Raw genomic sequence first — 24,693 nt, forward strand, 5'->3', positions numbered from 1 at the left:
AGGTCTGTGGTGCCACGTACAACTGTGATAGACTTATACTTTAAGGAAAAACATTTCTTTTTCTCGAGTATATCTTCCACCTCAAAGAAATTTCTGGCAGAAATAGCACGAATCAATGATTCCAACCTAGAACCTTAATAGTGATCACGATACTTTAAAAAGGAAAGTGGACAAAGACTCCAAGCCAGCTTTCCCGAATTAAAGCCACTGACCAACGACAGAGCCCAAAGAAGAGACTGAGGAGAGTCTTTAAGACTTGGGAACCAAGGGCAAAGAGCCCTAGGATCCCTCCCCCACCCGCTCTACTGGACGCACCGCGGGGGCAGCGACCAGAATACTGTGCCAGGGCGGTTGAGGGGGCGGTCCCAAAGCGAGGGGCCAGGTCGCGCGGCCAGTTGGGGTCAGCGGGCGCCGCGGCCGTTGGGGACTCCACCTCCCAGAAGGCACCGCTTCTGCGGCCGACGCGCGTGGCGGCACTGCACGCTGGGACTCGTAGTGCGGTCTAAGTAGGAGAAAGTGTGTTGGGGGGGGGGCCAGCTCTGGCTCCTCTCACGCACGTTTTGGAAACACTGCCTGGAAGGGAATCACGCCGGTCCACTCGTGCCAGGCGTCCCTCGGGGGCGGGGGCGAGTGGAGCAGTGATGGCTGCGGCGGGAGGAAGCCCGGGCGACTGTGCACGTGGGGGGTGGTTAGCGCCGAGGAACCCGGAAGTCCCGCGCGCCGCCCACCGCCGCGGTGACGGGTTAACGCTTCTCCGGGACGGAGGTGGGGGCGGGCTATATGGATGGAAGCGCCGTCGCACCCGACTCCTCCGAGAGCCGCCCGCGAGCCGGCCCTCCCCTCCCCCACTGGCCCTACGCAGCGCGGGCCCGCCCCCTGGTCGCAGCGCGTGCGCGGAGGCCCCGCCCCTCCGCCCCAGCCCCACCCCCACACCCGCAGCAGCCTCCGCCGCCACCTCTCCCTTCCTCTCTGCTCTTTCCTCCTCCAGTTTTCTCTTCCCTCCTCCCACTCGCCTCCTTTTCTCCTCCTCCTCCGGCACTGACGCTCACGTAGGGCCCTGGCGTCAGACGCGCGGGGGCGGGGCAAGTGCCCCGGGGGGTATAAGTAGAGGGTGCAGGAGGCGGTGCTTCCCCTTCTCCCCGGCGGTTAGTGCTGAGAGTGCGGAGTGTGTGCTCCGGGCTCGGAACACACATTTATTATTAAAAAACCCAAAAAAAATCTAAAAAAATCTTTTAAAAAACCCAAAAAAAATTTACAAAAAATCCGCGTCTCCCCCGCCGGAGACTTTTATTTTTTTTCTTCCTCTTTTATAATATAACCCGGTGAAGCAGCCGAGACCGACCCGCCCGCCCGCGGCCCCGCAGCAGCTCCAAGAAGGAACCAAGAGACCGAGGCCTTCCCGCTGCCCGGACCCGACACCGCCACTTTCGCTCTCCAGCCGGCAGCCAGCGGCCAGCGGCAGCGGATCGACCCGGTTCTGCGGCCGTTGAGTAGTTTTCGATTCTGGTTGATTTTTGTCCCTCTGCGCTTGCCCCCGCTCCCCTCCCCCCGGCTCCGGCCCCCGGTCCCAGCACTCGCTCTCCTCACGGAAAGGTCGCGGCCTGTGGTTCTGCGGGCAGCCGTGCCGAGATGAACCCCAGCGCCCCCAGCTACCCCATGGCCTCGCTCTACGTGGGGGACCTACACCCCGATGTGACCGAGGCGATGCTCTACGAGAAGTTCAGCCCGGCCGGGCCCATCCTGTCCATCCGGGTCTGCAGGGACATGATCACCCGCCGCTCCTTGGGCTACGCGTATGTGAACTTCCAGCAGCCAGCGGACGGTGAGAGCCGGGCCCGGCGGGCGGGCGGGCAGCCATGAGGCACAGGCGGCGGCGGGAGGGCTAGGCCGGCAGCCCGGGGGGGAGGGAACAGGAGGGCATGTCACCTCCCCCAACCCGAGGACCGAAGGGAAGAGGCACGAGCGCCGGGACCCCTTTTCCCATCCCCACTGGGACACGCGCAGCCGGCAGCCGCATGCCGCTAGCACGCCGGGCCACTTCCTTCTTTTGCAACCATTTTCTCGGCCTCAGCCGCTCTCAAACTTTAGGGTGATGACGCGCCCGGATGGTTGGGTGCGATTGGGTTCTTCCATGGCCCTCTCGCCAGTAGCCTCGGGATTTGGAGGCGTCCAGTGCCGATCCCCCTTATCCAGTAATAGGTAGGGGCGCTCCCACTACCTGGGGCTCTTGCTGGCGCCCCAGACCGGGAGGAAGTGCAATTCGGTGCTCGAAAAATACCACGTGTTGAACCCTGTAACCTCGCAGGCCCGAGGCCTGTTTCTGCCACTGGCCCAATCGCCTATGGAAGCCTCAAGGCCTTAGAATAAAGTTAATATGATGATGTGGTGGTGGTCAGATTTCTTATTCTGTACTTAATAACTTGTCAGTAACTTATGGCTCTCGAAATGTAAATTACCAGTGAGACGTGCGTGTATCTGGGATTTTCCCTAGTTCAAACATCTCTCTCTCAACAGTATAGTAGGATGGGAGGAGAGAATGTGTAGGATGACCCCATTGAAGGCCATTTCTTTCCTGGGCATTTTAGATCATTTTCATGTTTTAATCAAGTTACTTTCGTAGTATTGGTAATTTGTTCAGAGTAATTTTTTTCCCGTTTGCAATAGTTTCTGTGATATTGAGGGGTTTTACTTGAAAATGTATTCACTAGTTTTAGCTATAAAATATTACTTGTGTAGTATTGTGTAGTGTGGACTGGACCGTTATACTTTAGTGACATTCAAATAGTACAGGTTTCTTTATTTTTTAAAAGTGGTCCACAATAGTCTTACAGCAGGGAGAATGATTGAGTACAAAGTAACAGTTCGCTTGAAATTTACAGGGGAAAGTATAGTTAGCCTTATATTTTTATTTTGTAGTTAAACAGTTTGAAAAAACAAAATTTGGCAAACCGGTACTATAAGTGGCCTGTGTTGCCAGGTTTTTTTCTTTATATCTGGATTGATTGACTTCCAAAAGTCACCTTCAGTCTATTTTTGGGCCCGGTTTTGCTTCCCTCCCCTGCTTAAATACACAAAATATACAGAATTTGTTTTTATTTTTGTAGAAAAGACTGTAAGGGTGGAATTTAAACTTTTATTTCATTAAGTTCATTTATTAGAACTTAAATTACTTAATAATCAGCATTTTACTAGGTAGTTAATACTCAAGGTTTTTGGTAGGCAGACTATTGAATGACACTGAGCCAGAAGTTGTAAAACTGCACTGCGGGTTCCTGCCCTTTTGCTCTGTAAGCAGTAACTCCAAGTGTCACTCTATAACAGTTCTTCCCAACTCTAGGCGAGTTTTATCGCTGAATAGAAGATAAAGTAATAGGAAGACAACTTTGGGTTAAGTAATGACAGTCTAAAGAGTTGATAAGGAAAACTTGGACAAATTCTAGAGACTGGAAAATGGTAACTATTGAAATTGGCTTTTATTTTTTCTAAGCTTAACCATTTTAAATTGTGTTTTTTTTTTAAATTTGGGATTTGAAAAAGTTTAACTTAAGGTTACCATGGTTACAGCACATGGTAGGTATTATCAGTCTACCAATAAAATAGTACTGTAACTGCTCAAAAAAAGATAGCATTTTTTCATCTTCCAATTATTTGGTTTCCATATGTACAAATTACCATCTTTCCAAATAATTTTTTCAGTGGTTTTCTCTCTTATTTATTGCTACATGGATGGACTTGTAGAATAGTTTCTGAAAGTGACCAGTTTCCAATTTAACAGGAAGAGGTGACTCATTCAGTACAAGCCCAAGCAAAGTCAGCTAAAAAACTGGGGGAGCTGAGTAGGTGTGGTCAATTGATAATGAGCTGACAGCTGATTATGTCACTATCTTCTAGAAAATGAAACTTTCGTTTATAAAAGGAAGTAGCTGGAAAACTTGCCTCCTCAATAACTTTACAGTTATGTTGCTATGGAATTTGTAAAAATTATAGGACTTAAATGGAGCATATTTTTCTTTTAAGGAACTAGTTTTTGTTTTGTTTTTTTTCATTTAAGGATATATTTTTTCACTCGAGCCTTAACTTCTTTAATAAGTGTTTAATGGTACAGGTGCGCATAATTCAGTCCTTAGTAGACCCTGAAATCATAGAGTAGGTTTTGAAATTTTCTAGCACTATCCAGAAATAAATTATCAGTTACTAAAACACTGATCTTAGATAAGATTGGTTTTATATATCAAGAAAGCATTAATAGTGAATTGTGATTATTGTAGGCCTGGTATTTCAAACATTCTGTGTGTTACATAGCTAAGTATGCCCAGCTTAGCATTAGTTTTTGAAGGCCTGATTTAAATCTTGATCTGAATGGCTATAGCCTTTTTTTTTTTTTTAACACACAATAGGAAGTTGTGCCATGAATCACTCAAACTCTCCAGTAATTCAGAAACTTTTTTTTTTATTTTTTTAAGAAAACAGACTAATTTTTGTATAACATTGGCAGTGATAAGCTGCTAATGAAACCAGTTTTGGCACATAACAGAGAAGAAGTTAAAATACTTAAATATCCATAAACTGCTCTCTGCATGTGGATAATTTTCAGTTGCCTAATGCCTTTTATATTGCTCATTAAGCAGATTTTATGTGAAGGGGAATCTTGGTTTTTTATATTTAGTAGGAACAAAAAGGTGCTTTGAAATTTAATGGCAATTAAAGGAGATTGTTTTAGAAATACGTTAATTATTAGTGATATGTCATCTGTTAATGACTGGGGAATTGGGGGTTTCTGATATTTGTCTTTTTTTTAATACGTTTTACATCTAGACTACTGCAAGGTAAGGTCTGGTAATCTTGAAGTTTAAAGAGGTAGAAAGATTGTGCACCCAACTACTCCCACACACAGTAATTTGTATAATATTAAGTGGCCTGTAAAATTTTGAAGTATTCACTCTGAAACTGTGTCCTTCCTGCAGCGGAGCGTGCTTTGGACACCATGAATTTTGATGTTATAAAGGGCAAGCCAGTACGCATCATGTGGTCTCAGCGTGATCCATCACTTCGCAAAAGTGGAGTGGGCAACATATTCATTAAAAATTTGGACAAATCCATTGATAATAAAGCACTGTATGATACATTTTCTGCTTTTGGTAACATCCTTTCATGTAAGGTAAGCAAAAATGTGACAGGTAAACATATTTATAATGTCTTGGCTTCTTGTAGTTTATTTCTTAAAACAGCAACCATACTATTTGTTAATAGATCTCTTTATTTCCGAAGTACCCAGGTTTGGTGTCTGTCAAGTTACAGTTGACCCTTGAACAACATGCATTCGAACTGCATTGGTCCACTTAAACAGATTTTTTAAAATAAATACCTGTATTGTTTTTTCTCTGTGGTTGGGAGTCTGGATGCAGAGGGGCCAGCTGGCTATGCGTTATATAGGGGACTCTAGCTAGCATCCATGGATTTTGGTATCCGCAAGGGATCCTAGAATCAATCCCCTATGGATACTGAGAGACAGCTTAAGTTTTGGGGGAGTCAGAAGTTATACTTGTATTTTCAACTGTGCTGGGGGGGTTGGTTAGTGCCCCTATCACCCGAGGGGTCAGGGGTCAGCTGTATTTCTGAACACTGGGAAAATGTTAATAGTAAGTAATGAAAAGTTGTTATACATTTTTCCTTAGGTGGTTTGTGATGAAAATGGTTCCAAGGGTTATGGATTTGTACATTTTGAGACACAGGAAGCAGCTGAAAGAGCTATTGAAAAAATGAATGGGATGCTTCTAAATGATCGCAAAGTGTAAGTATAAATATTTAGTTAATCATACTTCATATCTGTATTTAAGTTCAAATTATTTTATAAGTTAATACATTTGCTCTCTTAAATCGATAACAGAAGGAAAATTAATAAACCACATCTTGGTAGAGTTTATAATTGTCTTTTTCTTACATTCAAAGTAACATACAAATAACAGTGAATTCATAAAATGCCCAACATTCAAACCAAAAAGGAAAAGGGAGAAAATGTGTATACTGGGATATAAAGCTTTTTCAAAGTGAGTGCATAGTCGAAACACTAGGAATCCAGACAAACTTAAATCATAATTCCTGAGGTAGTAATTAACCTATTTTACATTTGAGGGAACTGAGACTAAAATAATCTTATAAGTTAAACTTTTAAAATAACGACACTGATAAGACCTTCATAAGACTATTTCTGCTTTAAAATATAAAAATACAGATTTTTTGAGCCCAAGGAAATGACAGATCTTAATGTTCTTTATCTTCAGTGCCACTGGATTTTGGTTAATAATCTGGGCAGATGCAGTGGTGAAGTCATATTATAAATGATCTGTGAGTTCATACTGCTGTGTAATGATGGCATGCAAATTGGGTTTGGTTGTTATAAGTCAACTGCATCACTCTTAAGGTGTGGTTCTCATAAATTAGTGCATCAGGTGGTATGGTCAGCCTATGTGAAGGAGTCATGCCCATGGTGTTACCTGTTTGAATTCTTTGTTGATTGCATGATTCTGTAGAAGTCTTAAGAAAACCAACTAAATATAAACGGTGTTCACAAAGACTAATTCTTAAAGTACATCTTGAAATGAGAAAATATGCATCTGAAAAAAATGCCCACTCCTGGTGGGGTTGTCAATTAAATAAAGACTTGATTTATTGCTGTTCAGATAATTTATTGCTGGAAAACAGTTTGTATGTATAAACTTAAGATCATTTATATACTCTTTGAACTAAGTACGAATAATAGTCTCATAAAGTTCCAGTATTATTTACAAAGGTAGAAAATTATGTCCACAGTGGAATATTATGCTCTCACTGAGAACATTTATAAAGTTAATAGCGTGGAGAGGCACCACCGCATGGGGGTGGATAAGGAAGTAAAATCTGGTATCTCCTTTAATGTTCTTAAATATAGAAAACAAAGAAATAGGAAAAGTCAATCATGAGATATGAGTAGGATTATAGGAGATGGTTCTCTACTTTGATGTATATTAATTAAATATTCTTTACTGATACATGCTACTTTTATAGTAGGGAAAAACTAAGTTTTTAAAACACATTTTGTTGATAATGTTGCATAGAAAATTATGCCGGGCTGTTGTGTAAGTACAGAATTCAGAAGTTTATATTTTAATTTAGGAGATTGCAGACAAAGTGCAAGGGCCACCTTGAAACGGCAGCAATGAAAGCTTTTGCCTTTTCATTGATAACAGTGCTTGTGTACTCCCCACTCATTCGTATTGATAGGTGTGATCTCTTTAACCATAGATTAGCTGGACAGAGGGAGAAAAGTATCAAGAAAAATGTTCTTTTTTGTGATTGTAGTTATGAGGTTTGTTATATTTTATGCTTTCATTTCTTCAGTTGAGGCCCTGTTTCTGTTTTATAGTGTGTTCTTTATTAGAAATTGTCAGTAACGTTTAAAGATTCAATCGTTAGGCTTAATTTATCTGAACTTAATAAAATAGAATTTAATTTTATAGTCCTTACATATTTTATTAGATTTGTTGGACGGTTTAAGTCTCGTAAAGAACGAGAAGCAGAACTTGGAGCTAGGGCAAAAGAATTCACCAACGTTTACATCAAGAATTTTGGAGAAGACATGGATGATGAGCGCCTTAAGGATCTCTTTGGCAAGTTTGGTAATGTGTCTGAATTAAGTTTTTACACTCAAAAGTTCTAATTGCTCAACATTAGTTTGGTTAATTCTTTATACCAAAAAAAGTGAAATGAGGCTTTTAACATGGCACTTAAAAATATTTGTAGTTATTTGGATTAAGCTACTGATAGTCTGTTAAACTACAAAGTAGTTTATAAAAAGAATTCTATTCATTTTAAAGATTAATTGTATATTTAGCACAGTAAGGTGTGGCAGTGTAATTGGAGCAGATTTTAAAGGGTTTTACTGTTAAAATTGTGGTGGATTTATGCATGTATAGATTCCATGCATGTGCAGTCTTTAATTATGAGACAGGAAAGCTTACCAGCTTTAAGCTTTAGGCTATTTGGCCAGTCTCAGTAGCATTATGTTTAAGTAATTTAAAACAATGACTTTTAAAGACAAAGCCACAGAAATCCAGATTTTCCAGGCATATCTCCTTGTTGTAGCCTACTGAATCATTGGGATTTTAAACTACTTTTACCTTGCATATCAAATTAACATCATTAAACTTCAGATTAATGAAGTGTAATCAGTCTTACTTTAGATATTTGTGTAAGTGATCAGAAAATGAACCTTAAATTTTACTCTCTTGCTTGCCTCTTAACCTTTTACATTCCTTTTATTAAACTTAAATAGGTGGCTTTTTAAAAGCACTGCAAATGATAGTTAGGAAACATTTTTCTATTGCCAAGCTGGCATGCTACATTGAACTTTCTACTCCTTTGAGAAGGAAAAAATTGTCATTTTACACATAGAAGAATAGTATAAGATGAAAATATGTGACATGTCTTGCATCTTATTCCAAATTTTTGTTTAGTAACTAGCTTTTGTATATTTTGTCTGTAATTAGAAGCTATTTCTAAAGGTCAATATTATTAACCACTTATCCCAAATGAATAATCCCAAATGTCAATTGACCAACAATATGTAAATTTGTTGATTTTTTTACTTTGTGGTTTTGCATAATGGAGATTGGAAGTACAGCCTGATGACTGAGGCACATTCAAAAGTAACAATCTGTCTATGCCCATACATTTAAAAATTCTCTGTAATCAAATGTATTTGATTTTTAGCCCTTTTTGCCCCACCTGCCTAACACCACCACAGTAGAGTGTCTTTTTCACTTGAGGGGGTGGGAGGGAACATGTGTCTTCAGAAACATGTCCTGCTTCCAGATGATTCTGCTGTCTTCCCAAATGACAAACCCTGCATTGCCTGTTGAAATCAAGTGGGCCAAAACTTTAGAAATTTTTATTTCTTAATTATGATGTCAAGTAAACCAAATTGTTATGTTTAAAAAAAAAAAAAAAGTAAATCTGTTTTGTACTAATGCTAAGAATAAAACTTCATTTTTTACGGTTGTCTAAAATATACTTCCATAAATGGAAATAAGAATGGTTCAGGGAATGGAGTATTTACTTAGCTTCTTAGTAGAAATAAAGGGTCTTTGACAAGACTATTTAGTGCCCATAATCCGGGGTGGGGGTAGGGGGCAGTTAGAGTAGGAATAAATTTCTGAAGGCTTGGAATGTTTTTTATAATCTCCCATTTTTATTTTTTCATGGTTTTGTTTTTATGTGTGTTGGAATTTTAAATGTATAAACTAAATGTTGTATGAAATATCTTTGAGTCATTAAAAAAATTTTTTAGGACCTGCCTTAAGTGTGAAAGTAATGACTGATGAAAGTGGAAAATCCAAAGGTTTTGGATTTGTAAGCTTCGAAAGACATGAAGATGCACAGAAAGTAAGACTTAAATGTACACAGAAAGTAAGACTTAAGTGGCAGTGTGGGTTTTCTGTTTCTGTAAGGGGGTGGGATGTAAAGTTGGGTTGCTCTCATGTTGAAATTTACATGCCTACCAAAAGCTATTTTACATGTATTGTTCTTGGTTTATTTGCCTTTTATATGTTAGTTTCGAGAGAATAACTTGGAAACCTATATTTCCCCCAAACCTCAAAATTTAGTTTTTGTGATGGGTCTATCTTTAGCTTTTGTAATCTAACAAACTTTCTTTATCGTTAAAGAAATGAACTTTGCAAGTAAGTAATTAAAATTTTTGTGATTTCTGTCAGGCCGTGGATGAGATGAATGGAAAGGAGCTCAATGGAAAACAAATTTACGTTGGTCGAGCTCAGAAAAAAGTGGAACGGCAGACAGAACTTAAGCGCAAATTTGAACAGATGAAGCAAGATAGGATCACCAGATACCAGGTTCATTTTTAATTGAGCAAGCAAAATAAAACAGGGATGAGGAAACCTATTTTACATTCATTTCAGTTACTGCCAGGTAACTGGTGGGTTTGGAAGGGGAACGGAGAAGAAACATGGTTTAAAACAATAGGAAGTGTGCTTTAAGTACCACCGTGGTTTTTTCCCCCCATTTATAGTAGTTTTGTTGTTTTGTTTTTTAGGGTGTTAACCTTTATGTGAAAAATCTTGATGATGGTATTGATGATGAACGTCTCCGGAAAGAGTTTTCTCCATTTGGTACAATCACTAGTGCAAAGGTAAATCGCGTGATATTTTTTTTTCCCAAGATTTTATAAAAATCCATACACAGATATGTATATATTTCCCATTAATATACGTGCTGGCATGTTATTTTGTAAATGAATAATCAAATAGGTGCCCCCCAGTCTTTTATTTTTCCAGAAATCAGGCTTTTGCTTTATTACTTCAAAAACATTCAAATTTGAAGTGGATGTTGTTAGCCCATTGTTTACTCTTGCAGATGGCAAATTTTGAATTTTTTTCCTGAAGAAGGCTGTATTTGATGACAGTATTACTGATTGATCCTCAGTAATGTGCACTGTTCTATACTCAATTAAATTAGTTATTTTACTGGTTAAAGTAAAATACTACTTTATTAGAGAACTACACTTCTTAACTGTCAGGCAAATCTGTATTCATTTGCTCAATTCATTCTGGGAGTCAGACTTAAGTCCCTACCAGTAAAGACAGATAACATTTCCTTTCAGTTGAAAGTCAGAAGTTAATAAGTACAACTGGAGTCTATTTTAAATTCTGTAATTTTGATTTAAGAACCTTGGCTCTAGGTGTGTTTTATGGTGCATGGGCCAAGAATCCCTCTCTATGTAATGTTTTGTACACATGTATTTTTGGGAGATGGGAGGAGTGTCTAAAAATTTAGTCAAATTCATTCTCAAACGAGTAGAGGAAAAATTAAAACTCAGTGCTCTGGAATGATCTCGTGGCTCATTTTTCTACTCAGCCTTTCCTGGCAACTCCATTGACCAAGGGAGCGTCTATGAAAGTTAGGAAATGTTAGGGGCATAGTAAATGAATACAAATGAAAATGCAGGTGATGTGGTATCCTTATTTCAGCTTGTGCTTTTGTAAGAGTACCTGAAGTGTGATAGAATTTACTCCTGGGTGTCTATCCTCAGTATGTTCCGTGAAAGTTTTTGTTAGTTTTTGCATTTTGTTTTTTTGTAGGTGAGGCAACCCTTGGTTGACCTCACAGATTGCAAGGACCTTGTCATCTTATAATCCCTTAATTTTTTTATTTTTTATGTCTACAGCACCTGGTCTTCCTAGGTGGTCTCCCATCCAAGTACTAACCAGACCCCCAACCCTGCTTAGCTTCCGAGATCAGACGGGCTTGGGCTTGTTCAGAGTGCCATGGCTGTAGACTCATGAGAGTTCTTTAAATTGAATAGTGTTTGTCAGTTTTTTTTGAATGTATGATGCATGCATGTTTTACAAAAGAGAGTCCCTTTTTTAAAAATAGATCTAAATACGTATTTCAGGCATTTTCTCATTTATTTGCTCAATATTCATGGTATGGATATGCACTATAAGTTATTTTACTACACCTGTATTGATAAACGTTTGGGTCGCTTTGCATGCTTCCCCTGTTAGACTCACCAGCCTAATAAACATTCTTAGACATGTATATTTTCGCACAGATGCCAGTATTTCTAAAGTTTTAGATTTGAAACTGCCAATTAATGGATATGTGTATTTAAAATTGATTGATAAAACCAAATTGTCCAAAATAGCTGAACAGTTTCTATGTCTTGTCAATTTAGTAGAAAGCGGTATACATTTTTTTCAAATGATTGCATGGTTTTCATATGTTTACTAGTTTTGCCTATTAGCATATTTTTATATTGTGCTGGTTGTCTTTTTATTTAGGGAGAATTTTATGTTAGCCCTTTATTTTATATCGTACATATTTTCTCCCAACACTATTATTAACTATAGTCCCCATGCTGTACATTATGTTCCCTTCATTTATTTTGTATCTAGGAGTTTGTACTTTTTAATCCCCTTCACCCATATACCCTATTCCTCCACCCCTCTGGCACCTACTAGTATGTTCTCCGTATCATTGAATTTTTTTTCTTAGTTTTCTTTTGGTTTTTATTTGTTTTGGGGGGGATTCCACATAAAAGTGAGATCATTGGACCGTTTTATTTGTTCCTGTGCCTCCAGCATACTGTTTAATGTAGCTGGATAGCATGTTTACATGTATACTGCAGGGCTAGTGAAGAGTTCTGTACATCTCATTTCTTATTTTAAAATTTTTTTCGGTCAAAGGAAGCTTCCTCCTGAATATTGTTTATACCTCAATATTTATGGCCTTTCTGGTTTTGAATGTGAAATTTTTATTTTAAAATGGGTATTGTAACAGTTAACTGTTCCTCCCACACCCGAAGGAGCAGTAAAGCATCTCGTTAGCTTGGATAGCTAGAAGAGTCAAATTTTAATTGTTTCCAGTGGTGCCAAAGAGTCAAATTTAGTAGGCCGAGAATGTATTTAGGTAAACCTTAGTATTAAAAATCATGTCTAAATATCTTAAGAAGTTGTTCACTTTCTGTTTTGCTTGGCTAGGATAATCTGGGTGTGTAGCTTGTCCTTAATATTTGGGTATTAAGGAAAAACTGTGGTAAAAATGGTGAAAGCATTAATAGTGTTTACTTGAGTCAGTAGCTATAACTGATTAAATAATAATGCTCTCCTTTTTATGCTTCATTCTGCCATTATTAACCTTGTAATATTTCTTTCTTTTAATAGGTTATGATGGAGGGTGGTCGCAGCAAAGGGTTTGGTTTTGTATGTTTCTCCTCCCCAGAAGAAGCCACTAAAGCAGTTACAGAAATGAATGGTAGAATCGTGGCCACCAAGCCATTGTATGTAGCTTTAGCTCAGCGCAAAGAAGAGCGCCAGGCTCACCTCACTAACCAGTATATGCAGAGAATGGCAAGCGTGAGAGCTGTGCCCAACCCCGTAATCAACCCCTACCAGCCAGCACCTCCTTCAGGTTACTTCATGGCAGCTATCCCACAGGTAGGTTTTAGAACAAAAACCTCATGAAGGTTTTTATATTTGGTCATTTTTAGTATTTTGTGCCTAAATAATTATAATAAAGCCTTAACATGAAAATATTAAGAGGTGAATTATGATTTTAAAAAATGCTTAGCATGTGACTTTCTGCTGAAGGTTTTGAGAGTGTATTACTAATTGAATTACTTGCTTTTTTCTTTGGCTCTGATGTATTTGCTTGTTTTCTATAGACTCAGAACCGTGCTGCATACTATCCTCCTAGCCAAATTGCTCAACTAAGACCAAGTCCTCGCTGGACTGCTCAGGGTGCCAGACCTCATCGTAAGCCTTTTGTTTTTCTCTTAAATAAGGTGGAGTAAAAATATACATGAGGCAGTCTATGGCCATGCCACCCTGAACAAGCCCGATGTCTGATCTTGGAAGCTAAGCAGGGTCTGGCCTGGTTAGTGCTTGGACAGGAAATCACCTAGGAAAACCAGGCGCTGTAGGCATAAAAATAATTTTTTAAAAAAATTTAAAAATGCGTGTACACATGAGGCAAATTAGCTGTTATATTCCAATAATATGTTAACTTGGTTTTCATAATTTAGGGTTATCTGTTCATTTTGAGACTTCTTTTAAAAGAAAGAATTATAAAATGCTTTACTGTTCCTGTCTTATCGAGGCAGTGATTTCTATGTAGTTAGATTTTTCTCCTTTATGATAAGGTTTGGAGTTGACCTAGTTCGTAATTTATATTTGGTTAGGCAGTAGTTTTAAAAGATACTGTTCTATGTCAGAGGACCTTGCCCTATAGAACAGTGCAGTATTGCCGGAACACTTAGAATGAGGTTCATATATCATGTTCATATGTTAATAAGTATTTCTTCTTATATGAGTTGTTATTGATGCTCTGATCTGATAAGTCTGGAAATGGCAGCAGCTATGAGACTAAGCTTTTAAAAATGGTATTTCTGTTTGGTCACTTTTAGCCTTTTATGCAAACATCAGTTCTAAAAAGCAGCATGAACAGTTTCAGTGAAGTTTTCTAAGTTAATGTGTGTTCGTATCTTTAAATGTAGCATTCCAAAATATGCCCGGTGCTATCCGCCCAGCCGCTCCTAGACCACCATTTAGTACTATGAGACCAGCTTCTTCACAGGTTCCACGAGTCATGTCAACGCAGCGTGTTGGTGAGTCTTAGCCCTGCCTGTAAAAATTGATCCCCAATTTAAGGTAAGGTAAAAGTACAAAAACCTGTTTTTAATTTTTTTGTTTAGCTAACACATCAACACAGACAATGGGTCCACGTCCTGCAGCTGCTGCCGCTGCAGCTACTCCTGCTGTCCGCACCGTTCCACAGTATAAATATGCTGCGGGAGTTCGCAATCCTCAACAACATCTTAATGCTCAGCCACAGGTTACCATGCAGCAGGTACAGATTTGACGGTTTCTTTGTAAAGGTGACAGCTCTTGGTTGCAATCAAAGAAACAGGAGATGACTATATGATAGAGCTTCAGCTGTCTAGAATATCTTGTTAATTGATGTCCCATTAATAGTTATGTAAAAATATCTCTTTTGCCTTTAATTATAGGAATCAGACAAGTATTGAGCAGTCCCCATCTTGAATTTACTTGTCTTGAGAGTTTTGTTTGCTATAGCTGTAAGGAAGAAAGGGTGAAATCATTTAGTTTGTGAGATTTGGCTTACCCTTTTTTTCTGACCCTGGGACCATCTATCATCGATTATAATAGCAATATGATTCCAAAGAATACTTTAATACTCCAGGTTAAAAAATGAAATATCCCATGTGGTAATAGTATTTAAGCAAATTAGTGTTAATAGTTCCTCTAGGCTGTATTTCTGATTCACTCAGCTTCTCCTACTTATGTTTAGATTGCAGTCTTTATCACTTCAATGATTTTTTCCAGTGATGATTGTTGTTTGTAATTGCTATTACTTCCATACTTGAAACTTAGGAATTATCCTATTCTCTATCTAGCCTGCTGTTCATGTACAAGGTCAGGAGCCCTTGACTGCTTCCATGTTGGCATCTGCCCCTCCTCAAGAGCAAAAGCAAATGTTGGGTAAGTACCTTTGTCTCACCTCCATCACGGAGGCTAAAAAATAGGAAGACATTTCCTTTGTACCTAATGACAGCTGAGATGGTGGGATTGATCTGAATTGGCATGAGTGATTATGATAGCACAGTTCGTCTGTTTAATTAAAAGCCCAGAAAGCAGTGTTGCTTTTGATGAATAAGGTAATGGGGCATTCCTTGAGATAAAACTCACTGCATTTTTAGAAGAGGGAATTTGAACCAAATATGTGGAAACAACTTTGACTTTGCTTGAGCACAGGTTTAATTACTTACTATAATAACATAGCTTAATCTCATTTTTGGGGCATACTGATGCTGCCAAGAATTAATTGCCTTGTGGTGGATCTCAAATGTTTTATAACAATTTTTCCCATGAAAAATGTAATAAAATGGTGGATTATGGTTTAACACATACTTGCAATATACGAAAGGTTCAACACATACTTGCAATATACTAAAGGTTCCTAATTTCAGTTTTATTATGGTAGATGCCTTTAAAATTTTTCTGATTGAAGGACTTTTTGAATGTTTTTGTTCGTAGGTGAACGGCTGTTTCCTCTAATTCAAGCCATGCACCCTAATCTTGCTGGTAAAATCACTGGCATGTTGTTGGAGATTGATAATTCAGAACTTCTTCATATGCTTGAGTCTCCAGAGTCTCTCCGTTCTAAAGTAATTTAAATTTATCATTTATCTAATGGTCTCTTAAACTTAGTGTTTCAAGGCTTTTCGTAGGAACTTAATTTCATAGAACATTTAAAAGTGGTGTATACAAGCCACACACAGTTCTAAGAGCTTTGTAAATATTCATCGTAAATTCTAGTAATAGTAACTTATGATGCTATTGTGCTAGTAAGTGTCAGAGCTTGGTTTCAAATTCAGTCACTTTAACTCCAGTGTCCCACTCTCTTTAAATGTGCTCCTACTTTACTGGAGAAAGGTCCTTGCTGGTATTTCTCAACTTTGGGAGATTTTTGGTGAGGGGAGAGTAAGAAATGCAAGAGGGTTCTTAATTCTTCTAGAACAGTGGTAGAATGGAACCCAGAAAAGTATAGATACAGTTGGAATGGTTTCTTTCTTTCCACTTCTACCTTCGATGCACATTTGTGTATAGTCAATTTGAGATTCTTCTAGTTATTCCTTTTCAGAGCCATTTTGTTCTCCCCCTTCTAGGTTGATGAAGCTGTAGCTGTGCTACAAGCCCACCAAGCTAAGGAGGCTGCCCAGAAAGCAGTTAACAGTGCCACTGGTGTTCCAACTGTTTAAAGTGAGTTTTTCCCCTGTGCTTCTTTTAAGTTTAACTTAATCTTTTATAGCAGTTTGAGCTTTTTTTCAAAGAGAAGTAGAAATACTAGAAGAACTAAGGAAATTTTACCTGTTACCTGGTATTGGCTTGAATTTTAAAATTGAAGTATGTTCAGACATTATTAAATGATCTGTAATGAGTTGACCTTTTGTGTGCTTTACTCTTGGAGGGCCCACAGCTAATAGCTTTGGGTGGCAGCAATGATAGTTACCCTGGGCTTCTGCTGTTGCCCTTCATTGCTCCCAAGAAACAAAGTAATGTAGGTGTGTAGCCAGGACAAGGGCCAGAGGTCGGCAGAGCTTTTCTGTAAAGGATCAGCTAGGAAATACTTTGGGCTTTGTAGGCCTTGTTGTCTTTGTTGCTATTACTCCCTCTTATAGTCTGAAAGCACCAAAGACGATGATGTAAACAAATGTGTGTGGCTGGTTCCAGTAAAACTTCACAGAAACTGGCTGCAGACTAAATTTGGCCCAAGGCTATAATTTACTACTGATGAGTACTAACTAGTATTAGTCATCTTATTTTTCTTGTTTTGTTGGTTTTGGTTTTATTGAAGTATTTGATATATAATGGGCCAATTTAAGGTATACTACCACAATTAATTGCATACATTTTTATATTGTGATATGATTGCCATTATAGTGATAAATAGCACCTTTATCATTTTACATAATGATCCTTTCTTTTTGGTGGTTGGAATAATTAAGATCTAGTCTCATAGCAAGTTTGATGATTATAATCTTTTTTTCCCCCCCACACTTACAGATTGATCAGGGACCACGAAAAGAAACTCGTGCTTCACCGAAGAAAAATATCTAAACATCGAAAAACTTAAATATTATGGAAAAAAAAACATTGCAAAATATAAAATAAATAAAAAAAGGAAAGGAAACTTTGAACCTTATGTACCGAGCAAATGCCAGGTCTAGCATACATAATGCTAGTCCTAGATTACTTATTGATTTAAAAACAACAAAAAAAAAAACACAAAAAAATAGTAAAATATAAAAACAAACTAATGTTTTATAGACCCTGAAAAAAAGAATTTTCAGCAAAGTACAAAAATTTAAAGCATTCCTTTCTTTAATTTTGTAATTCTTTACTGTGGAAAAGCTCAGAATGTCACTTCTGTTTAAAATAACAGGATTGGTAACTGAGCAAGGAAACGTAATTTGGATTATAAAATTCTTGCTTTAATAAAAATTCCTTAAACAGTGCACAGTGATATGCTATTTTATTTCTCTTGGCTTGGGTAAATAGATGATTAGCTGGAATTGGCATAAGAATCTATTTCGTGACAAAGGTACTACTGTTAATTTTCAAGAGTGTCTTGGTTATATGGAAAAGCGGAAGCACAAGACAGTTACTCTAATGTATTTTATGAGTTTAGATATCCATGTGAATTCTTGAACCAAGCAAGGTATCTGTATTTATTAAATGATCTCAACATATTTTGAGGTAATGTCAATTTATGATTTAAAGGTTTCTGGGCTGGGAGATAGTTTAAGCTCTCATTTGTATTGTATAAGACTAACAACAGTTACTCCGTATTAGAGAAGAGAGTGTCTTTGGTATAATTTTTATATTGCTTAAATGCCAAAAAGTTGGGACTCATTTTTATTTTTTTATTTTATTTTTTACTATTTTTTTATTACTTGTTTAATGCCCACAGCACCTGGTATTCCAAGGTGGTCTCCCATCTAAGTACTAATCAGGCCCGACCCTGCTTAGCTTCCAAGATCAAGATGACATCGGGCACATTCAGCGTGGCATGGCCATAGACTAGGATTCATTTTAAGCCTTATTTTTGAAAGATCTTTAATTTGGTAGTAGACGATTATGATCATCTCAGTGTATAATACTTTATCATCCAAAGTACTTGTGAAAAACGGAGATTAGGGGTTCTCTCTAGGGAATGGATTTTAGAAGATCAGGACCCAGGGCATCTGCATAAAACAAGTAGCCCTGGCAATTTCCATGCACTTTTAAGGATGGTATGGTTTTAATCTCTATTCTCCAGATATTATTGCCAGAGTTAGCTTTCATAGGTGCACGTCTGAGTATCTCATCACCATGTTAGAATTATCTCAACACCAGCTCTGTTGTTCCTTTGGGAACAAATAAATCCAGATAAAACCATGCCTATGACAGTTTAAGCCTTCTCTGCATGATGAAGCTTTCTAATGCTGTCTCTGGAATGCTTTTCACTTTGGCTTTCGCTTTTGAAACTCAGGATCTATACGTAAACCCCACCTCCTGCCCCATGGCTTAAATCAGTGCACCCAGTAGGCATTCTAATGATTGTTATTTTACCTGACTGTAGACCCACCCTCTAAAGGGCTAGCTGTTTGGTGCGATGAAAACAATTTCAGTCACTTATTTTTCTTCAGTACTTTCAGAAGGTAGAAAAGAATATACCATATTTTTCAAAATCTGAATACAAAATGGTTCAAGCTTTGAGGTTTTTAAAGGAACAGACTTTAGTTTGAGACACCTTAAAAGTTGTATCTAAAATTTCCCACAGTTTAAAACTATCCTAAAATCCAGAGTTGCAGATAGAATTTGCAATGACAGTAGCTTGCTTTATATGTTGGGTGGTTGGAATTTGGCGTTTCTTTGTGAGATGAGGATAAATCATCTCCATCTGTTCTTGAAATATGTTCATTTTCTTAGATGTAGGAAACTTCCTTTGACTATTGAGAGGAGCCAACAAAACTAAAGTTTTGTGATGTACTTGCAAGAATTTGATTTAGGAAAAATACAGTGTTCATTATTTGATGATTCTGTATTTGCAAATTCTCACAAATTTATGGCTGCTTCTATTAGAAGTTTTGAGACTAAATTGATAGGTGACATTCTATGGGTACTAGTGTATAAAGGCTAATTGGAAACTGCTTTTTGAGCCTAGAATTTTTACTTTTTTCCATTTCAACATTTACTCTGAGACTTGCATAGATAAAATTGACTAAAGTATCTTGTTTACACAGTGTGCTATTTTTGATTATACAAGTCACACGCCTTTTAATGATGGGGGTACGTTCTGAGAAATGCTCGGTTAGGCAGTTTTGTCTTGTGAACATCGTAGAGTACACTTACACAAACCTAGATGGTACTTTGACATGACTGGCAGCAGAGTAGGTTTGTTTACACCATCATCTCAAACACGCATTAGGATGGCATGATGTCACTAGGTGATGGGAATTTTTCTGCTCCTTATCTCACTGTCATACGTGGTCCACCATTGACCAAAATGTTACGCAGTATATGACTCCCATCAAATTGTAGTCACATGTAGCTTAATGACGGATATGTACCAACAAATGTGTTATTCAGCAATTTCATCTTAGTGTGAAGAGTGCACCTACCACAAACCTAGGTGATTTAGTCTGCACGCCTTGGCTGCATGGTGTAGGTTGTTGCTCCTATGCTACAAAACCGCACAGCATTTTACTGTACTGAATATTGTAGGCTATTGTAACGTATTTGTGTATCGATGTAGAGAAAGTACAGTAAAAATATTGTAATGAAACACCTGTATAGGGCGCTTACTGTGAATGGCCTTGCAGGACTGGAGTTGTGCTGTGAGAGTCAGCCGTGAGTGATGTGAGGGCCTAGGACATCACTACTGTAGACTATAAACACTCTACATTTATAAATTTTTTCGTCAATAACCACAGTGCAACTTTATAAACATTTTAATATTTTTGCTTCAAATCTTTTGTAATATCTTAAAACTAACAGTGTATAGCTGTACACAAAAATTTTCTTTAAATCCTTATTCTATTTGCTTTTGTTTCCTATATAAAAAATTTTACATTTTTTTTAACTTAAAAACTATGACACACACACACATTAGCCCAGACCTATAGTGTCAGGATCATTAATGTCAGTCTTCCTTCCGCCTCCATTTTGTCTCTAAGGAAAGTCTTCAGGGACAATAACACCATAGAGCTTCATCTATGATACCAATGCCTTCTGGAATACCACCCGAAGGATCTGCCAGAGGCTATTCCTGAGGCTATGTTACTCCTTTCAGAAATATGTTACTTTCAGAAATACGTTCGTTTTGTTTATCAGATTTTCTTGTAAGCAGATAATGCATCATGAGCATTCTTCTACTAATGAAGACTTTGAAGTTGGGGGGTCCTCGTTTTCAAACTAAGGAGTTTGTTGATGTCTGCAAAAGCATCTGCTAACTCCCTCACTAACTTTTCTTGGGTTTGTTCTGTAGTTGCCTTTTCCCTCTTAAGCTATGCATTTCTATTCCAGTGCCAACGACTCAGTGCCTCAGGAGCCAACTGCGAGCTCTGCAGTGTCCTCCTCCTCCACACCCAGGAAAAAGTGCCATCTCAGCCACAGGCTTGATTGTTACAACCTCATTTTTGGCAAATCCTTTGAAGTTAGGGACGAATCTCTTGCATGCATCCTAACATGCCGTTTATGTACTCCTTGGTGACATCACCCCAAACCCAAGCAAGGTGCTGATGCAGTCGTAGATATAATCCTTCCAGAACTGCACCAGTGTTTTCTCAGTGTCTCCCTTAGTTGCAGCAATAGCCTGGGCAAAGGATCTCAGCTAGTGGACCTTCAAAGCTGCTGTAACTCCTTGATCCATTGGTTGGATTAGGGGTATTTGGAGGGAGAAACTCCACTTTGACATTGGAATGAAGATCATCAATCAATAAAGGATGTCGGAGCATTATGAACAATAAGCAAAATCTTGAAAGTTATGTTACTTTCTCTTCCATTTTGCTGGCATAGCAATTCAGGAGGCGTCTTAGAAGAGAAGCTGGATCATCCATGACTTATTGTTCTTATCGTACACTGGCAGCATATGCTTATTGATAGGCTTGAAGGCCCTGGGTATCTCACCAACTGCCAGATCACAGAAGGGTTTCACTTTGTAGTGTGTAACATTGTCCCCAAGCAAGACTGTTACCTGTCCTTAAAAGCCTTGAAACTTCGCATTGATTTGGCCTCCTCATGGATGAAAGTCCTTTCAGGCATCCATTTCCAGAATAGAGAGTTTTCATCCATATTGAATGTTTGCTCTAGCAAATAATTTTTTCCACAGTCAGTTTATCTAGAGTTTCCAAAAATTTTTCAACTGCCTTCACATCAGTACTGGCAGATTCACCACCCAGTTTCATATTATGTGATGAATAATGATTCTTGAATAAATTACCCAGAGCTAACTGTAAATTCGGCATCATAGTTGGGTTTAGCCTTTCGACATTGCAAACAAATTTTCCACTGTGGCCGTGATCATTATGGCACTTAAAGAGATATGCTTCTGTATCTGGTCTTCAATCCAAGTCAATAGAAGTTTCCCCATGTCTGATGCAGGCCCTTCTCAAATTTTTGTTAGTCTCTTTCAATGAGGCAGATCCTTTAATAGTTTCCATCACTTTATTCTTGTTCTTCAAGATCGTAGCTATAGTGAAATGGGACATGCTTGACAGGTGAACAATAACCATCACTGATTTTCCACCTTTGTAGTCACGATCACTATTAATTGTTTCCAGGTCAATCACTGTGGTCTCTTAACTGGTAATATTAACAGTGAATTTTATATGTTTAGGGGCCATGATGAACAAAACTACATGAGACTGCATCATTGTCTCTCGTGTTTGATTTAATCAAGAGACGTAAGAGGTTGCTACTGGCATAACAGCATACTGTTTTACAGCAAACTTATAAGTAGAAAGACTAAAATAATAATAAAAGGTATAGTATAATAAATACATAAACCAGTAACAGTCATTTATTATCAAGCATTATGTCCTATATATAATTTTATGTGCTATACTTTTAAACCACTGGCGGTCTGGTAGGTTTGTTTACACCAGCATTGCCACAAACACCTGAAGAATGCATTACACTAAGACTATGATGGCTACGACATTGCTAGGCAGTAAGAATTTTTAGCTCCATTATAATCTCCTGGGACCATTGTTGCATATGACAGCAGTCCCCAACCTTTTTGGCACCAGGGACTGGTGCTCCTATGAGAATCTAACACCTGATGATCTGAGGTGGAGCTGAGGCGGTGATGTTAGCACTGGGGAGCAGCTGCAATTACAAATGAAGCTTCGCTCAATTGCCCGCTGTTCACTTCCCTCTGTGTGGCCCGATTCCTAAGAGGCCATGGACTGGTACCGTTCCACAGCCCCAGGGCTGGGGACCCCTGGTATATGAGGTCTGTCATTGACCAAAACATCATCATGTGCCAAGTGACCTTAATAGGTCATGAGTGACATTTTAGAGGGTACTTTAAATGTTCCTTATTTTTGTGATATAAAACCATGGTCCCAGATTATTTGCAGTGAGTAAATGACTGCAGGGGACCTGGACACTTGTGTTTAATGAGTGCATTCTCCCTAAGCATTAGCCCTGTCTTATCCACAGAGGATATGTTTCAAGACCCCCAGTGGATGTCTGAAACCATGAATAATACCGAACTTACATATTTCCACTTAAAAGAAGCATTTTATAGCTTTTCTTTGGCATATCTGAATTGCCAGCAGCACTACTCTTGTGGTTTGGGGACATTGTTAAGTAAAATAAGGGTTACTTGGACACAAGCACTCTGATACCATGACAGTCAGTCTGATAACCAAGATGGCTACTAAGTGATTCACAGGTGGGTAACATATAAGCATGGATACACTGGACAAAGGAATGATCCACATCCGGGACGGGATGGCATGAGATTTCATCACACGGAACAGCACGCAATTTAAAATTTATGAGTTGTTTATTTCTGTCTGGAATCTTCCTTTTAATATTTTCAGGCGACTGCAGGTAACTGAAACCATGGAAGGCAAAACTGCAGGTAAAGGGAGACTACTGTAGGCCAGTTCTCATGGAAACAGTAAAATCAGAACTTTGGTTCAAGTTGGAAGCAAAATGGGTAGAACTGATCAACACACTGGCCAATACCACCACTCCATGATAGTTTGATACGTAGTCCTCTGCTAGGAAACCGAGCCATCAAGAGGACGTCCTGGAGTCTCCCGATAAGAGCACGCACAACTTCGGACAATGCCGAAGCTACATTAATGAGTTTCTATCTTCTTTTTTCTAGACTTCATGTCAACTCATTCTATTCTGTAAATAGAGCCTGTCTTCAGTTCGACAATCTAATTGGTTAGATCTAAAGGTTCTTAGTTACCACTTTGATACATCTCAGACGTTGCTGTGTCTTCTCAATCACCTAGTTGCAAATGCTACATATATATATATATATATATGGCAGAATTAAAAGTTAACCTAATTTCAAATCTTATTCAGCGTTTTATCTGTCCATCACAAGCATGGGAAATTTTGGAAGGGAAAAAAGATTGTCTTATTTACAAAGGTAGAAAAACATGCAATTTACTTACTGACTTTGTTACTAATAATATCCCAGAAAACTTGAAATGACATGGAATATTCATTAGCTTAAACTAGCGTTCTGTAGAGAAAAAGGTCTTCACATGGGAAGTCAAGAATATTTGTATTTTTGGGAAAGATCTCAGAAAATACATAATAACCATTAAGAAGGTATATATGATCAGGTGGATTTATGGTTGGCGATGGGGTCTTGTTTCTATGTATCACTGCATCCTGCCGCCCCCTCTCTCCCCCCGCCGCCCACCAAGTAAAACGGTGTGGTACTTGGAATAGTTTATGTTTATTTTCACATTGCCATGTAGATGTGCCAGCCTGACATCCAAAAGTACTTTATCAAGTCCCCAAATGTGAGTATTTCCAAAACTACTAAAATCGGTCTAAGGCATTTTGACCATTTTCTTAAGTAACAGCATGAAAAGTTATAATGTAAAATAAGTCAAATGCTACACCCATCTTTTCTACTTTTTAAACTTAATTATTTAATAGATCTATTTTTTTAAGTAATCACGAATGTTGGTGGCTATTATTCACAATACCAACTGTGATGCACTGATAATTTAGTGGCACTATAATTATGGCCAACAATGAAAATTATGAATCAAGTGTCTAAGGAATGGAGCTTGTGTTCAATCATAAGAGATAGAGTTCTGTATAGAGGACGGTGAGTCTTAAAGTGGGGGCCTGTGTTGTTTGAAAAATCATAGAATTTTTTTTTAACAATGAAAAACATGCCCACTTTCAAATCAATAATTGTAAATGTTAATATTAACTATGCGCTACATGTTCACTTATCAAGTGAACTCTTACATGCACTATCTCTTTAATTCTGTTTTTTTTTTTTTTCATGTTTCTCACTGCCTCTTTGATCAGGTTTTTATTCAAAATTAGCTGTCCCAAAGTGATTTGACTTTTACGGAATAATCTA

At 38.4% G+C, this 24,693-nt stretch overlaps 1 protein-coding gene and 2 pseudogenes across 4 annotated transcripts; 1 reads left to right on the forward strand and 2 right to left on the reverse strand.

The window, feature by feature from the left end:
- The first annotated feature begins 1,120 nt into the window (after positions 1–1,120).
- PABPC1 (poly(A) binding protein cytoplasmic 1) lies at positions 1,121–17,590 on the forward strand. 4 transcript variants are annotated; one of them, XM_039854034.1, is made up of 15 exons: positions 1,121–1,822; positions 4,965–5,158; positions 5,676–5,791; positions 7,516–7,655; positions 9,326–9,444; positions 9,750–9,887; positions 10,088–10,183; positions 12,717–12,989; positions 13,217–13,307; positions 14,048–14,158; positions 14,246–14,400; positions 14,969–15,053; positions 15,609–15,739; positions 16,241–16,334; positions 17,139–17,590. In XM_039854034.1, the coding sequence occupies exons 1-14, from the start codon at positions 1,630–1,632 to the stop codon at positions 16,331–16,333; spliced, it is 1,935 nt and encodes a 644-aa protein (XP_039709968.1). In that variant the 5' UTR covers positions 1,121–1,629; the 3' UTR covers position 16,334; positions 17,139–17,590. The 4 variants fall into 4 exon arrangements, with proteins under 4 accessions (XP_039709968.1, XP_039709969.1, XP_039709970.1 ...); XM_039854035.1 differs by having other exon boundaries at positions 7,516–7,646; XM_039854036.1 differs by having other exon boundaries at positions 1,130–1,822; positions 9,326–9,420.
- Positions 11,210–11,330, reverse strand: LOC120595821 (uncharacterized; annotated as a pseudogene).
- Positions 17,591–18,036: 446 nt separating the features above from the next.
- Positions 18,037–18,156, reverse strand: LOC120595748 (uncharacterized; annotated as a pseudogene).
- Positions 18,157–24,693: the final 6,537 nt, after the last annotated feature.

This window comes from Pteropus medius, unplaced genomic scaffold, assembly GCF_902729225.1.
Source record: "Pteropus medius unplaced genomic scaffold, Ma_sr-lr_union100, whole genome shotgun sequence".
Classification (NCBI taxonomy): domain Eukaryota; kingdom Metazoa; phylum Chordata; class Mammalia; order Chiroptera; family Pteropodidae; genus Pteropus; species Pteropus medius.

Bases quoted from the DNA above. Each gene is read 5' to 3' on its own strand.
- PABPC1 (XM_039854034.1), top strand. From the start codon at position 1,630: ATGAACCCCAGCGCCCCCAGCTACCCCATGGCCTCGCTCTACGTGGGG. The intron at 1,823-4,964 runs GTGAGAGCCGGG...TCCTTCCTGCAG, and splicing joins CTTCCAGCAGCCAGCGGACG to CGGAGCGTGCTTTGGACACC. The intron at 12,990-13,216 runs GTAGGTTTTAGA...TGTTTTCTATAG, and splicing joins TCATGGCAGCTATCCCACAG to ACTCAGAACCGTGCTGCATA.